This window comes from Anticarsia gemmatalis, chromosome 10, assembly GCF_050436995.1.
Source record: "Anticarsia gemmatalis isolate Benzon Research Colony breed Stoneville strain chromosome 10, ilAntGemm2 primary, whole genome shotgun sequence".
NCBI lineage: Eukaryota > Metazoa > Arthropoda > Insecta > Lepidoptera > Erebidae > Anticarsia > Anticarsia gemmatalis.
In genome coordinates this window covers 2,421,821-2,438,702 of record NC_134754.1, presented here as the reverse complement: position 1 = coordinate 2,438,702, position 16,882 = coordinate 2,421,821, and the positions used below count along the sequence as shown (strand labels likewise).

General features: G+C 35.6%; 2 protein-coding genes across 3 annotated transcripts in view; one reads left to right on the top strand and one right to left on the bottom strand.

Moving 5' to 3' along the window:
- Positions 1-16,882, bottom strand: part of LOC142976122 (uncharacterized) — a 145,660-nt gene that overhangs the window by 125,331 nt on the left and 3,447 nt on the right. For both annotated transcript variants that reach the window (XM_076119357.1, XM_076119356.1), the window contains exons 2-3: positions 4,740-5,286; positions 1,191-1,304 (exon numbers count right to left, since the gene is read on the bottom strand). In XM_076119357.1, the coding sequence (XP_075975472.1) occupies positions 1,191-1,304; positions 4,740-5,132 (507 nt within the window). In that variant the 5' untranslated portion in view covers positions 5,133-5,286. The remainder of the gene's footprint in view (positions 1-1,190; positions 1,305-4,739; positions 5,287-16,882) is intronic.
- On the top strand, positions 2,724-4,683 carry LOC142976258 (uncharacterized). Its single transcript, XM_076119547.1, has 2 exons — positions 2,724-3,974; positions 4,048-4,683. The coding sequence occupies exons 1-2, from the start codon at positions 2,724-2,726 to the stop codon at positions 4,681-4,683; spliced, it is 1,887 nt and encodes a 628-aa protein (XP_075975662.1).

Here is a 16,882-nt window from a genome sequence, read left to right as displayed (position 1 = left end):
TCATTAAATTCATATTTATTTACTTTAAGATAATCTTTCGAATTCAAAACTTTAGCTATATGGGGAAAAGATTTGGAAAATGTATTTTTTAACAGGTTTAATTGGTTTTCATAAAAATTTAAATCTACGGCTTTGCGTGTACTTTGACGCGCGTATCTATAGATTGATGTTGTATGTCCTTTGGTAAACTCATCTAAGGTTTCACTTGTGACCTGATTATAACGCGCTATATAATCGTGAACAAGAGAGTTTTGTAAGGATCGGACCAAGTGGCGTTCTTTGGGTTATGTCTACCCCTTTGGGAAAACAGTCGCGATTTTATATACATGCCTAATGCCTATTTGTAATCGTTAATAGTTAATTACTCTAGCAATGTTATCTTTCAACTTTAAGTTATACATGTCATAACATCAAAAGAATAACACATTTTACCCGATTGCTTTTAATGCAATTGTTATTGCAATTGCTATTATCAATTAGAAACGAGCGTTCGTGTTATAATATTGTCGATTGTACTAACAATAGTCTGTCTATACTACTTATGTATATTACTAACATGTCCTTATCCGTTTACTAATCTAAACTTTGAAATTGTAAAACAATGTAATGTTTGTTTTCCATTTCAACAATAGGTATCCACTTTTACTAGCATACCTTACAATCAGTTGAATACCGAATTATGGCGAAACATAATGCTGATTTAGCGTACATTGTTTTAAAACATGGGGGCCTTTAAGGCACAGAAATACATTATTATTATACAGGTAGTATACGGGAATTAACGCAAACATGTAACAGTGGTCTGCGCCGAAACGTCAGGCACTCCAAGGTAAAATTAATGTTCAAATTCTAATCAAATTCAAATCATTTATTGCTTACTAAGTTATATAATGTTCGTGTTAATTCCCATGGGTATATTTATATTTTATCACAGAGAAACATATTTGCAAGTAGATTTTAGGTTGCTAGAGATGCTCTCGAGCACATTTTTCCAAAGTAGGCGATACCGCCCCCTAGATGGGCGCTGAAGCATTTAGGGGGAGTAGTGAGTCCGAAAACTAATGATAAATAACAAAAATTTGTATAATTAAGTATCGAGTAAAAGAGTTTTTTTTTTAAAGAGGTGGTAGTCTAGAATATTTGGTAACCCATGCTATGCTAGAGGGTATAATGTTGTAGAGTATACTGACCAGTTTATGGCACTGTGCGCGTGCGTCTCTCCGCGCGGCGTGTTCCAGCGCGGCGTGTTTAGCCGCTTGCGCTCGCAATTCCGCCGCGCGTGCGCACTCCGCCGCTTGCGCGACCTGTCAACAACAAACAACCCAGTTCAACAACATTTCCATTCATTTTCGCTACATTTTTCCGCAAAATGCCTGGAGACTTAGACGTACAAGACACGGAACAGCTTATTTAAACAAACACTGAATGTCACTGCCATTAATTTTTGATAACCGGTGATCAAGCGGCCGTTCTGCCATCATCAATTTTATATGTGTGGTAATTGGTCCTAATAATTAAGGAACTTTATTGTAAAGAAATCTTATTCAAAGAACTGAAATCCCTGGAAACACAAGTCTGGCATTTTAACTAAACGAATTCACTTTCACACAAGGAAGATTTTTTAGAAATAAATCTAGCAATAGTATAAAATGAATGAAGATCAACCACGTGGAAACAGCAATTAATCGATAAAGAGAAGACATCCGAAGTAAATAGAAAAACTACGACTTGTTGGCAGAGAATTAGCTCAATGCGAGATTTATGTGAATCGAAAGAGATACGGTCCAGTGGTATCGGAACAGATTAGTTTTCAATTTGTGGAGAAGAATATATACGAGAGATAAAACCATTTGACGTGGTAATGAATAACAATATTAATGATCAAATGCAGAATATGTCATATTAAATTGTCATCGTGTCAGCTAAAAGAGTTCCAGTACTAGATATCGAGCTCCCTCATAGAGTTTTACAGCCCTCGGGTCTGCATCTAACGGACTCCAGTGAGGGACCAGGTATTCAGACCACCTTATGGGGCTGCCTATAAATTCTCACATTCATCTCACAAGATCCAAGCGATCCGATTTCCGTTATATTTCTTTATCATCTTTAGTATCTAAAAATACGTTGTTGCATGTCGGATATCCCTCGGCAAATATTGATTCATTTTTATCGTACAGTTTGAGCTAGAATCTCACAGTGCAAAGTCCACCGACCTTCTTACATCATTCTGGAGCAATAAGATAAAGTTTCTTAACGTGGTTCTTATTAAACGTGCCGTCAGAATTCCTAGCAAATTATGTAAACTGTTAACTACAACTTAGTTTAACAAAATACTTGCAGATCGAAAGTCGCAGATAACAAATGGCATTCATTATTCATAAACGATACAGCCAATTAACAATAACATTTTCCTTTTAACGAGTCGTCCAACTAATGAAAATTTACAACTCCTTCATACTAACGTATAGCATGTTCCATGAGAAAATTACCTTCCGTTAATGAGCATTTGCTAACAGCTTGCACATCCACCAACATTGTAACACTACGGCACGATATTAAACGACAATATTTTCCTAGCTAGTAATTGACATGCCTTTATTAAGCACACAATGGACGATGACATACTCACTAATGATTTAAACACCCCGTTAATATGGAAGTGACCTTAAACTCTACAGTTTGTGCCCAGACTTCCCAGTCAGTAAACGCGCTGAACTTCAAAAATGTTACTAATTTTCGCATTAATTTTACTCTTCCATCAAATAGTTTGTATCGAAAATACGGCTCTCTATCAGGAAGTCTCCGAATATCACAATGAAACATCGCGGAAAGCCGAGTTCGCCTTCGACGTGGTTCGTATAATGTACAATTCATTTCGCCAATGGTTCTTCACGATCACCTTTTGCGAGTTCACATACTTCGAAAACAGAATATTGAAATACACGGAAAACTATGGGAACGGATACAACGTTATGTTATTAAACGGTTGTCCGTTCTTGACGAACCGAAGTGTTGTGAAGCCGAAATACAATACACACGGCGAAACAGCCTACCTCGTGACAGCTGACGATCTTTCTACTGAGAATAGCGAGACTTCTATAGACGCATTAACGAGCACCGGTGTCTTCAAACCAAGGAGTGCCGTTATATTTGTCGTCAATACACCCGTTGAATTAGATAAGTATTTCTACTACGTGTTGAAAACTCATTTCCAGTTGCTATGGAGCAGAAGTATTACGAATTCGGTGTTGATTTTGAAATCCGATCGATTGAGGATGTACATGTACAATCCGTTTGTTCAGCAAGTCAGAGACATCACTGGCGTAAAGGACGTAAGTCGCCTTCTAGCTAGGCAATATTATAATCTGAATGGATATAAATTACGGCTCAGCGTGTTTAGAAAAGTGTTTATCACTGAAAAAACGGGACCCGTCCTATGTGATTCGAATCTCGCTAAAACCGTCATAAGTTTCTTGAATGCTACATGTCTACCGCTACCTCCGAGGGATGATAGCACAGTCGGAGACTTACTTGAGAATGGCACTGCCACAGGTGTGACAGCAGATTTAATGGAGGGTTACACAGACCTTGAACTAAGTTCTAGAATCCTCAAAAACTCCTACTATGGCTACATCGATACCACATATCCATTATTTCAAGATGAATTATGCTTCCTCGTTAAGAAGTCAGACACGCAATCAACATTCAACACAACAATACAGCTGATATCAGTAGACATGCTCTTATTGTTTATGTTCACTTTTATCATTTTCATAATAATCACTATTACTGTTAGAAAGATTGAAACTAAAGTGTTTGACATAGAAGACAAGCAAACAACTGGAGCTACAATGATCAATTTGATCAAGTGCTTCATCAGACAAACGGTTGATTTTACATTTATTGGACCGATATTCCGGTGCTTGGTGTTGCTGATTATTGTCTACTCTTTGATTGTGGACTGCGCTATCGATGTAAGTACTTGAAGCCTGTTTTTCCTTTGTGATACTTTAAATACTATCGCTAACAATGACGTCTTATTTCCAGGGGATCATAACAACAGCAATAACGTATCCTCGCTACAAAACAGACCTGAACACTCTCGCTGAACTAGGAAGGTCCAATCTCACTCTTGCCATTCACAACAGAGACTTCAATATCGTCAATAAGAGCTTATCACCAGAATTCTACGAACAAACCAAAGATCGAATAGAACTCTTCAACGATAAGAAGATAAAACAAGCCATTGACGAAAAAAGATTTGAATACGCAATTCTGTTGAAGAAAACTGATGCTCAATTCATAACTAGAAGACCAAACAATATGGACAATGGGAAACCACTTTTCTACGTCGTTCCTGATTGCCCCTTGCCTTGTTCTATTGTGTACGGTCTTAGATACGGAAGCCCTTATCTCCCAAGACTAAACTACATTTTGCGCCAATTGTATCAAGGAGGCATTCTGCAGTACTGGACACGAACAGAAGAGAATAGTAATCGTCGCAGTCTACTGTCTGTTAAATCGAATGAGAGGAAGGCACTAAGCATCATGAACTTGCAAGAAATGTTTTACGTTCTTCTGATCGGTGAAGTAATCAGCACTTTGGTATTCGCATTGGAATTATTGCTATATAAATTAAACAAAAACAAGTCGTTTGAAGTAGTAGCTACAAGTACAGACTAGTACCTGTAACACGATAGAGTTTGTTAGTGTATTAAAAGAAGTAGAATGTGATTTACCTTGAGTTTTTCTTGAAGACCCTTGTTGGCTGACTTAATAGACTGTATTTCTATCGTTAACTTCCTCAACTCTATTAGTTTGTTCTCGTTTAATTGGGCAGTGTCTGTTGCTTTGTCTGGTTTGGAAGTTCGTAACTGTTTCTCTAGGAATTCTTCTTTCTTTTTGTATTCAGTCTTTAAGTTTCTGAGTGTGCTCTCGTGGCGGGCCTTAAGTGCTCGGACCTCGCTCCGCTCGATGTCGAGCGACTTCTTCAAGGTCGTGTTCTCAAGCCTTAACCTCTCGACGAGGCCTTTCATCTTGTTTAAGAATGCTTCGTCGACGGTTCGCTTGTGTTCCTCAGCTACTACGGCGGATATCTGACTGCTGGTGGTCGATGTGTCGGTAGACGCCATCTTGCGGCGTCCCCGGCTTCGTTTATCACAATTCGGGAGTACGTCTCGACCGTCCGCGGTCTAAAGCCTCGTACTATGATCGTACGGATCGCTTCGGTATCGTTATTCGTTTCGATTCGTGCTGTTCCTTAGTATTGGGGTCGTGTTGCCAATTCTGAAATGCAAAAGATAAAAATTAAATATGTTTGGATCATAGCCAAGACTACATTTTTATTAAATATTTCGTGTATCACCATTATTTGTACGTTTGCGTAATGTTTTGTCGATTACAGTAGCGTTCTAATAGTTGTTTGAAGTTAAATTACACATGTAACTGCAAACTACAAACATTCAATCATAATAATTTCTAATGTCTTGACAAAACATCGCCAATAGTCATCTGTTCAATAAGCCCCTATACCTCATTGCTCACATATTACAAAACCGACATACTTCTTATTAGTTTTACGACCAAGACATGTCACAGTATTAGCTCATCATTGCATAAGAGATGTAAAAGTTCAGTACCCACTGCGTTTCCCTAAAACAGTAAACCACGTAACGAGCAATTAGTAATTAGGCCAGTTGTGTTTAAAACATGACCAGCGAAGAACAACTCTTTAATCTCCATGTACTTGTTGAATGTTTGCGTGGTAATCTACGTAGTACAAACAATGTCTTTGTAATTAGATGTTTGACCAAGTTACTTGTGTATTTCTGGATTAATGGCTTTACTTGTTCTGTCTTAATTAGGGTCTTTTAGAGCAGTCTAACTTTAGAATACTTTTTACTCTAATACTAAAGAGTAAAAAGCTGTATTGTCGACATTAGTTACTTATTTGCTGTTCTCTAATTTGACGTTGTTGCTACATATGTTACATAAAATCACTCTTTCTTCCTATAGAGATGGGCAGAGACCAGACAACGCCACTTAGTACGATCCCTACAAAATTCCCCTGCTTTATTCACATCTATATGTACATGTGTCATACAGGATTGTTGCTATTAAACATTTATTTCTCGATAAAAAGATTATTACTAGTTTACACAACCAGGCTAAAATTCAAATGCTTATTACTAAAACAATGTCATTCGTTATCTAAGTCAATCGAATTCATATCTACAGAAAAAACAGCCAAAGAACGAAGGAAGTGCTATTTATACGTGATTAATAATTCATTAATAGATTATAGCTTTGTGACTGAGATCGCGGTACGATTTTTTCCCGTATCCTCTTTACCTGATAGAGCGAAAAGTGCGGAGAAAATCACATAATTATTATTCCACTATTTGCTAACTCTTACAATAGCTTTATATTAAGCCATCATAATTATGGATTTTAAATCGTAATACCGTCGCCGGTTAATTACAATAGCGGTTAGCGGTTACATACAGTACTGATCCGGTAAATAACGGCAATTGGTGGAAAACTAATGATTACTTTTCCAGACACTTATGTACAAGTTGGTTAGTGTATTGATAAGTAAAAGAATTTATTTTTTAACCCTTGAAAGGTGTCCCACGTGGTGTGTTCAATTAGCGACCAATTGAAATACCTACACAGTATATTTTTTTGAAGATTTTGTGCCTTCTTATTCGTTAATTTAATTGTACAACTTTTTGATCACCGTCTACTATGTCAGACAGATAAACTTCCGTCCGTAACCCGTGAGTTTCTCATTTCATTTCTGAAATCTAATTTAATTAAGATATCATAACCAAACAAACGGCTCCCAGACATGAAGATGAAACAAAATGGCCGATCCATAATTTGCCGGAACGCGTGATAAGTGCCAAATAAAAATAGTAAGGTGATTTAAAGTGGGCCACGGTTGTCACTCAACACTGCGACACAATTAGCTAATGGTCGCCTCGCACGAGAAACAGGTTCAATTACTAAACGTGGACACCCTAATTATACGCAGTTCGGTTAACCTTGAAATTAAGGAAGGTTTCACCACTAACTGAATTAATGTCACCCTATAAATGACGACAAACTAATTATAGAATGTCCTTGGGAATATTAAATGTTTGAGTGTTTATTTTTAATTACTTTCGTTACTGGCTGTCAAATGAGACTCCAATTTCCAATAATAAGCCAACACATGTTATATGATTCTTTGTTTTGTACTACGTCTTCATCGTGTGAACCAACACAGATTGTGACTTAGAACATTTTCAGAAGTAGGTACAGTCAGATCTGGGACGCAGTTATGAGTAGAAATAAGTCCATAATAAATTGTAGTATGTTCTAGGGCTATTGACAAGTAATTTCCTTAATCCCATAAGTGTCGCCACAGCTTTCCAATCCCTTAGCCTGCACATCCAGGAAGGATGTTGCACACATGCCTTTCGCAAGTCAGAGGTAGTACACGACACAGTTTGAAACTAAACGTTAGCCTAGCGGACCAGTAACTAGCAATTACTAAACGTCGTTGCAATTTTTAAACTTGCGTTGCTGTAGTATTGGCTGTGAGCCCAACTACGTAATGTACGTAATACACCTTCCGGCTTAACATTAAATATCGAATGGTGGGAAACAAAATATTTACTTCCCCTGCCTGATCGTTGTATATTCAATACTCATCTGAGAAACACACTTCTTTTATAAGTTAGAGCTTAAGTTCGTTTCTCTAACATATTTTAGGTGTAATTGGCCAGATATACTCGTAGATAAATTCGTGTTTTGTTAATGATTTGTCGATATTTTCTTGCTAATTGTTTTCATTATCTTTACACGAACACCCGCCAATTAATCTGTTAAATATGTGGAGTAAATATACTAACTAAATGAGAGTCGATGGAATATAATTATTTGACCAACATACTCAACGTACTGTTATTTCATATCTGCATAAAAAATGCGAGTAGAGGCAAATTACATTGTTATTTTTTAAGCCGAATGTATTCTAGATACGGCTACTGAATATTTATTAGGAGTCAACAAACTCCAATGACTATGCAATACATTTAACACTATGAACGTCAGAACGCATGGAGCCGGCGCGAATGAGTCCAATTTAATAAGGAAACGCTTCGCTAAAGGACGCATGCAATTGTTACAATTACTCGCTCAAATTGAACCCGATGACCTACTGACGTATCTTTAGATTCGCTTCGAGATCTGCAATGTGGAACGTAGGCAGGAATAATTAAACTGTGCTCTTTACGGACATATGGATATTACTTTGGTTGATAGAAGAAGAGTTTAAAGTGGTGTCGTCATCATTATAATAGAGGAAACGCGGTATTTAACGTAAATGCGAACATACACAGAACACCTATTCTTATTTTTTGACTTACTATACCTACACGTCAAAATAACATAGATAGTATGATAATTAAAAGTTCCCTAAAGGTGAGGGCAACAAAAAATATCACCCTGCACATGACCAGCGTGGCAAACTGAAGACCTTGTTGAATTCCCTTGTTCGGGAGAAGACCCTGTCGCAGCAGAGAAAAAAGTTGAGGGTCTCTTTTGCATTCGGTCGTACGCCATATAGATTTTATAGAGTTAGAAGCTAGTATTTAATATAGAAGTTAAAGCTAAAAGTGACGAAATTGGACAACAACAAGCATATCTCATTGATCCAAAAATAACTCGGGATAAGACAGGAGTATGTCTCTTGACAAAGACGGATTGAATGTTTTTAAATTCCTCACTAAGCATGCAGATACGAATTGTTTCCAAGAAACAAACATCCCGATGGGCCGACGCGACAGCTGAAATTACTTGACTGGTTATGTGCTCTTCGGCACGAGTCACGAATATTCAAATGGTTAAAGTTTTGTTTTTGTATTTTCCTTGAAAGTGTAAAGGCGATGTTTGTTTGGGTTAACTACATACCCGAGTTAGAGTTGAAAGTTTTCAATATAGAGAAATGAATAATTTATCGACTAAAATTATTTAGTGCACACGAAGACAAGGTTCGATTCGGTATTGACATATAATTATATAATATAAGGTAGTTAAGCATAACAGTAAAGTAAAGTTGACAACGGTCCCGGTTTATAGCAATAGGCTCGTCTTTTAATAATGGGACTAACAATTTTAAATGGCAGAACGTAGTGGTAATTATTATCCTTTGTTTACACCTTCTAGTATAACAGACGAGAGAAGAACTTCAATTGTAAGATGATTTTGTACACGGTTTGTTGAAAATCTTTTTAGTTTTTAATAGGAGTATTATTTGTTTACAATATGTTCTGTTTTTCTCTGAACTGTGATGTAAAGCGTCAGTGCTTGCTGAAATTTCAGCTAGTCATTGTTTTAAAATATCATGAAACTCGATGTTTCATCTATGATTCAGTATGTTTTACACTGTGTAAATAAAAACCGAAACTATTGAGCACTTTAAGCATATGAACCGTGTTCATAATATCCATTAACATTTGACCAATTATAAAGTCAATAAAGATTTTCTAGCCATTGTTTTCAGGAGGGACTACGCACCAATATCGACACAGACCTAGATTCATCGATTTTAATTCAACGTTTAATTAGATCTTGTTAATAGAACTGCGGATTTATCTCCCACAACGTTGAACCTTTGAACCCTAATGCCGTACCCTACAGCAAAGTGATGATTGAATAGTAAAATATTCATAATGTGCCATAACTTTATCTATTGTAGCATCAATGTAATTGACCTAATAGGTTATCGAGATGTCCTAAATACTGAGTGATTTGGATCTAGGTCTCAAGCACAAGTAGCGCGTTTCTCTACAGGCGGTACTATTAAATATAGAGGTTTTGACATTTAAAATGTACCTACTATAAAAATTGTTCCCATGACGACCACTAGAGGCGCTGATGGGGACAAAACTTTCTGCATAGCTACCCAGTTGTTGTTAGTCGATAATGACAGAGAATCAAGCTGCAGGCCTCCTTTATTTTCTTTCCAAGAACTGTATTATCGATTATATTTAAATCTGACGAAACTTCTTAGGATTTCCTTTTTGTTGTATCAGTTATTATAGTTGGCTTCCTTTCAATACAAAGTCTATTTCATTCAAACACTACACACATGATACAATCTACAATTCTCACAAATGCATGATCTAGAAGGGCAACGGTCTATTTTCGCTAATTTACGTCATACAAGCGCAATCGCCTAATTTTGTCGATATGTCGTCACCCTCTTCCACAGACTTCCATTCCATTTGATCTACCCAGAATGTGTATTATAAATCGTCTCGGTTATAAACAAATTGTCACAGTGCTTGCGAGGAATTGAAAAACATAATCTATTAATTTAGTAAATTAGGCTAATAGAAATAACTAATCTCACAATTCATGAAACGATCACATCTTAGAAGTGAATGAATAAAAGACGCAAGGTGGGTTATAATTTTGGATTAGTTAAGCTACAACCTGAGTAGAGCGATAAGAGATCAAAATGATGAAAATAATAATGCACTTACTCGTAAAGCTTGAAGTATTGATGCCGATGATCTAACAAACTAATCATGAAACTATAAGATACACTACAACTCAAATATTGCGAATGTCTGTCTACAAAATGAGGCCACATCTTCTCACACATACTCATAAGCCCACACCTACTTGTGAACTAATTTGGTTAAATAGAACAGCTACCTACATACTGGATCACATTAGCTATTTAACGATCCACTGGCTAGACTTGTATTCGTCATTTTTGGGATTTTTGAACATTACAAAAATTAAGAAATTCTGAATGAAGGTTTAGTTCTTGTTACCAAGCGTATCTGATCTTTTGCTAAATGAATTATGCAGAATAGTTGCGTGTATTAAGGCTAGTGATAAACTGGACATCACTCATGAAGCCATCGGCGAGATACTGCCAGAAGCTAGTTATGAAGGCAGTTATATTAATTCGTTGCAGCAAATGGTACGAAAATTGTGTAATAAAATTTGAAGGCTATTGTTCAAATCTAGTTTTACTATATCTATTTATCTCTGGATGTCATTTGCTTTACCGCTGGGATAGCCCAGCGGTAAAGAAAATTACGAGATATATACAGATAGTTAGCTGTATAAAATAATAAAGGTGTCATTTTGATACAAATGCTAGTACGAGTAGAAATAGTAACACCGTATGTGTATATATTATGTCAAGCGTAGTGAAACGGGATTCATCTATCAGAGGTTATTCACTTTTAAACATCTCTTCTCGAGTATTTGTTCAGGCGCGTGTTCGTATCATAAGATATATTGCAGTAGGTCTCCGTTGTTCGTACAATTGCCTTGTGTGACACATCGGTGGAAGTTGTAATGCATAATGTCACAACGTCTGGGGGTATTCAAACGGAACATATTGATCCAAGCTTTCTGTATCAATGACTATATCGACTTGTATTTGATTTAGTATCATACTAGTATCTGCTTATATTTGTTTTAGTTTGCAACTTTGTAAAGTAAGCTGATGTCTTGCGCCGTGATTATGAGTTATCCGATGTTGTTCAGTAAATTCGATTGATAAAGATTTTTTTCTAAACATGCCATAAAAATAACATCACACGTATACCCAAAAGTGAAGACAGAAGTGTATGGAGTTAGTCACATATAAAAGAGAACGAGCCTATTGCCATATACCGGGCACTTTTCCGAGCTGCGGGTTACATACTGTTGACATAATTGTGATATAAATTAGTATTTTCAATCCGGGACTCGAACCCGGGAACTCGACATCAGTAGTCGTATAGGCACACTACAGACTTCTAATGAACAAAGTCAGTGTGGAATAAATACTCAACAAAGTTACCACAATCAACCGCTTTCTGCTAATTAATTAACGGTTCCAATAATACGTTAAGACAGGTTTCTAATGAGCAACCGTTAGTTGACATTTGAACCATGCATTTGCAAATAAAACCTCACGTTTGTCGTTTTTAATAGGCATAAATAAAATTCTAATCATACTAAATGCAACAATAGGTCATCACTACCGTTATTAATCAACGACTTTTACGACGACAAATTAAAATTTATGTCCAAATGAATTATTTCATATAGACATTGAAATAAATACAACATAATTTTTGCATCCTTCTGCATCTTAAGTAGGTATTATGTTTGACAAAATGGCGGAACTTGGGTATAACAGAGATGAGTCAAAGATGACAGAGTTCAAATCTTTGTCCCGTCTGTAAATCATGTTTGTTTCGTTTTCCCACATAATGCCTGATATTGCGTTACTCCAAAGCAACAAAAGCACCCTTCTCTACAATTGAGGGTCGCCACAGGTGTATTGAATCTACAAAAGTCCGTAATAGAAAAGTTATAACAAGGGTGAGGGTCTGATGAATTATTCATGAGAAAATATTGAAAATAAATACAGAAATGCCGTTAGTTGACTTGATATAGGTATGTATAAGAAATAAAGGATGATTAAACAATAAAACGAAATATAAATAAAATAGCACGAAGAGACGACTCTGTCCGAGTGAAATGTGAATCCAGGTTACATGTTACTCATTAAAATTCGTTCTGTAGTTTTCACGTCAAATAGTAACAAACATTCACTTGTCCTCACAAACTTTCGCGTTTGTGATATTAGTCGGATATATTAAGTAAATACTTAGCTGTAAAGTCAATATAAAGAACAATGAGCCATATTTTCACATTGCAAATCGGGACCGTTAAGTCGCAACCAGCTTTAAATAACAAAGTTACAAGCATACAAACTATACTTGGAGTAATAAACTTTGAAAACAAACCACTTTCCAGTAAAATGGAAACTTGCTTCTTATTTAAACGGTACTCAGCAGTCAACGGCTAATCCATTGAAGAACTGCCCAGTGCTCATTGAGAAAACACAGTCATGACTTTCACAGTACAAGTGTTAGTGCGCAGTGATATTTCCATTTTAAAGTAAACATTTAGTTCGTAACGTGGGTTGAGACACTTGAACGGTACTAAAGACAGTTTAGGATTGAATTGCTCATAACGCAGAATGAAATCTTTGGTATTTTTTTACTAACAAAGAAGAGTACTTATCTGTGCTTAGCGATGTCTTAGGACATTAGTTATTTTATGAGCTACCATGTCACTTTTTTCATTATGATAGCTTTTAACAATTTTCACAAAATCATTAACTTCTTGCTTAAATCAAACGATACTAATTCGCCTCACGACAATAAACATAAAATGGGTAAGAAAATCATAACGCATCCAAAATAGTAATACGCGAAAATTTCAAAGTAAAATGCAAATTTCAATCAAGTGAACAGATATACAGTTAAAATATCAAAGATGATAGTCATTACTGGCACATATAACAGTAAAACAGAATAACACATGATTATCAATTCTTATATTTTTTGTTTGATACAACTCTATCTGTAGTGACGCCTACAGCACAAGTTGAAGGCTATATTCAATTATCACTTCTATAATACGCCTCTTTATAGAATTCCATTAATCTTATCCCAAAGATAGACATCGTATCTAAAAATCGTATTACTAACATTCACCAACAATACGAGTTAATTTTCTTCTCTTTTACACAAATAATGACGTGTAATAGATATAATGGTTATCTGAAATCATCATCAGTGAAAGTAGGTATATCAGATAATTCTCTACAAGAGCTACTCAACACAAAATGCAACACATTCGGATCAGATTACAGATAATATATGTAGTACCATTTCATTTTATGTAGTTTTCAGTTGAATGTAAAACGAAAAATTACATGATATGAAATTAAATGGTACTTATTAATCTCTCAATTTTAGCTACTTTTATGTATTGATATTTTGAGCGTCTATCAAAATTAAGTGATGTTTCTGCGTTCAGTTGAGACTTAAAGTCTTACTGAAACACCTTTTTCAGTTACCTTACCTGGTACCTACTAATTAAATTGAAAGGTCAACATAATATTTTACAAGATTTTATAATACTTACCACCACTTTCATAATTCCTAACTGTCTTATAAAATTACGTGGATTTACAAGTCACAGACGTTTAACTCTGTTAAACTGACCAAGACACATTTCAAGTAAAATTTTAATCTAAATTTCACGTGTTAGAACAGTTTAATGAGAAACCTTTGTTAAAGAAACGTGTACCAAAGTTCCTGTTTTACTAAAACTCTTTCGTTCTTATGTGTTCCTGGTAACAACGACCCCTCGTCAGTTACCACGCAACGAACCACCAAACATAAATATTTATATTTTTCAAGCAAAATTCGTTAGGTCGGTGAACTTTCAAACATTTTTGGATACTGTATCGAAGTAGGTGGTACGTCGTAACTGTTTTTTAGAAGATCGTTTGATTAGTAAACACGACAAGTGATCATTTCTATTACTTTATTTAAATCTGACAATGAATGATGAGACTTAAATGATATGATTAACTGATTTTCTTATTCATGCGTATACGAAGCGCATAAATAACTACAATAATCTCTACCTCGTATAAAATTATGAAAGTACCAAGCTTCGATACTACTTTAAATACTGCTACGACTAGTCGACAAGGCGTCTTGTCGTCTCTAGTTGAATTTAGTATTATTCTTAGGTTTTATTTAATTTATTTGTATGTTAAGTAGTAACCAACACTGTACACCAAACAAATATTTCATTCACAAAGGTTTCACAAGAAGCTAGCAAATCTAATCCCACAAAACGTATTCGAATGTGTCTGTACTCAATCCAGTTCCATCCAGCTTAAGCCAATTTTATGCGCACATAAATCCTTGTTTACATTTGGCAGTTGCCAAAAAGAGATCCACATCATCCGAATTAAATCTAAAATATGATATCGTCCTTCAAAGCTTTTCAGCCTCTGCTAAATACTTTATGGACACGTGCCAAGTGTGCTTCACTTCTGACATTCAGAGGCGGGAAATCGAGCACGGTTCAGCTTTACGTCAGTAATGCAAGGACAAACACGCTAATGTTTGTTTCTGTATGAGTATTTACTGTTGCTTTTACGAGTTTGTTACATTTTAACACGTTAAACGAAAATCACATGTTCAAGAAACCAATTGTACTGGAAGAAGAAGAATAAAATAACTTGTGTTGCGGACTGTCAAAATATTTCCGAGGTTTGAACAAAAGCTGTCATTATTCATTACGTTGTAGAAATAATTCGGGCCAAACAGTTGTTTTAAATTGTCAGTTTTGTAACATTTCTTTCATATATTGCTTTAGACAGATGCATTGGCTAAAATAGTTTATTCGGTAAGAATAGAATCGAGTAACACTTAAGCATGCACATTTGAACACCTAGATTTTCATTACTTTCTATACTTGTGAAATATGATCTCTCTTTTTACGCCACTCGGCGACTGCGTACATAAAGTATATGAATTATAGCATTCTACACAATGATAAAAATTTTAACACAATTATGAGTAGTTAGTGGCACTATTTAACATTAAGTTGCATGTATAATGATGTCTCTCTGTAACTGGCTAGGTAATTACAGTTCTTGTCCATAACTAGTTACTTTCAAACGTAGAGCAAGATTTTATAAGGATGTAGACTATTTTACATTACTTATATTTTAAATAAATGGAGTCTTATCGTTATCAATGCATTCGGATGCAATTGAAAAGAGAAATAATCTCAAAGTATCTGGTTGTTGTTTACCTTATCTGAGATACTTATGTACATACTTAGATAAGCTGTTTACAAACGAAAATGTTTATACGTGCAATGAGCTATTTATCTGCATAATTCAGCCGCGCGCGGTTTTTATTGCATCCTTCCTTGCACACATCATTGAATCTCAAATAAGCATATGAAACCGTCAAAAAATTGTTTTCATACTGCAGGATTATCTATCAAGGTAAATACTCGTACATGTTAGGAGTTAGAAACTCACATGGACATACCTAACGGGTTTCATATTGGTTGGTTAGCAGTCGAAACAGTGTGAGGTCAAAATATTATTTTCATAATTTTATTAATGCTGTGTTTCTGGAAGAATTCAGCGCATAAAGCAAGGATAGAACCAAAAGAGAAACAAAAAAATTACAACTTTTTTATCAATTTACCGTTTTGCTGCGAGCTTCCATATATTATAATGCCTACCTTTATATTGTCAACTAGCTGACTCGCGCAACTTCGCTTGCGTCACATAAGAGAATCATAATTTTCCCCGTTTTTGTAACATTTTTCACTGGTACTCTGCTCCTATTGGTTGTAGCGTGATGACATATAGCCTATAGCCTTCCTCGATACATTTATCGAGGAAGGCTATAGGCTATATGTCATCAGCCCATTGGCTACCTAACACAGAAATAATTTTTCAAATCGGACCAGTAGTTCCCGAGATTAGCGCGTCCAAACAAACAAACAAACTCTACAGCTTTATAATATTAGTATAGATGAGCTGATAGATGTATATCTAAAGATGTCAATGTAACATCATCCTAAGCGTGGCCCACACTGTTCCCAAACACGTTTGTACATATATACACTCGTAGCTAACAACCTCAGTGGCCTTGCTGCTAATGTCACTTTACACTGCACTTCACATACACCTGGAGTGCTCTACTATTTGTTTAACATAGTCCAAATATTACCGGTTGTACGAGTTATAATCATCTCTACATACATACATAAAATCACGCTTCCATAGAGGAAGCCTGAGACCAATGTCGTAATGATTAAAATATAAATAGTGGAGACAATTTTGTCATCTTCTAAAATATCTTCCAATAAAATATTTTGCCGTAACTAGGTACATCAAATTTGTTAAGTCATAGACCCGGGAATGGTTTTTATCGGTATTGAGTGGGTTCAAATTAATTTATTTTCAATAGTCTATTTTTTG

What these genes read in the sequence shown, in the direction of transcription:
- LOC142976258 (XM_076119547.1), top strand. Translation starts at nt 2,724, where the DNA reads ATGTTACTAATTTTCGCATTAATTTTACTCTTCCATCAAATAGTTTGT. An exon ending in TTGTGGACTGCGCTATCGAT is followed by an intron (nt 3,975 to 4,047) that starts GTAAGTACTTGA and finishes TCTTATTTCCAG; the next exon opens with GGGATCATAACAACAGCAAT.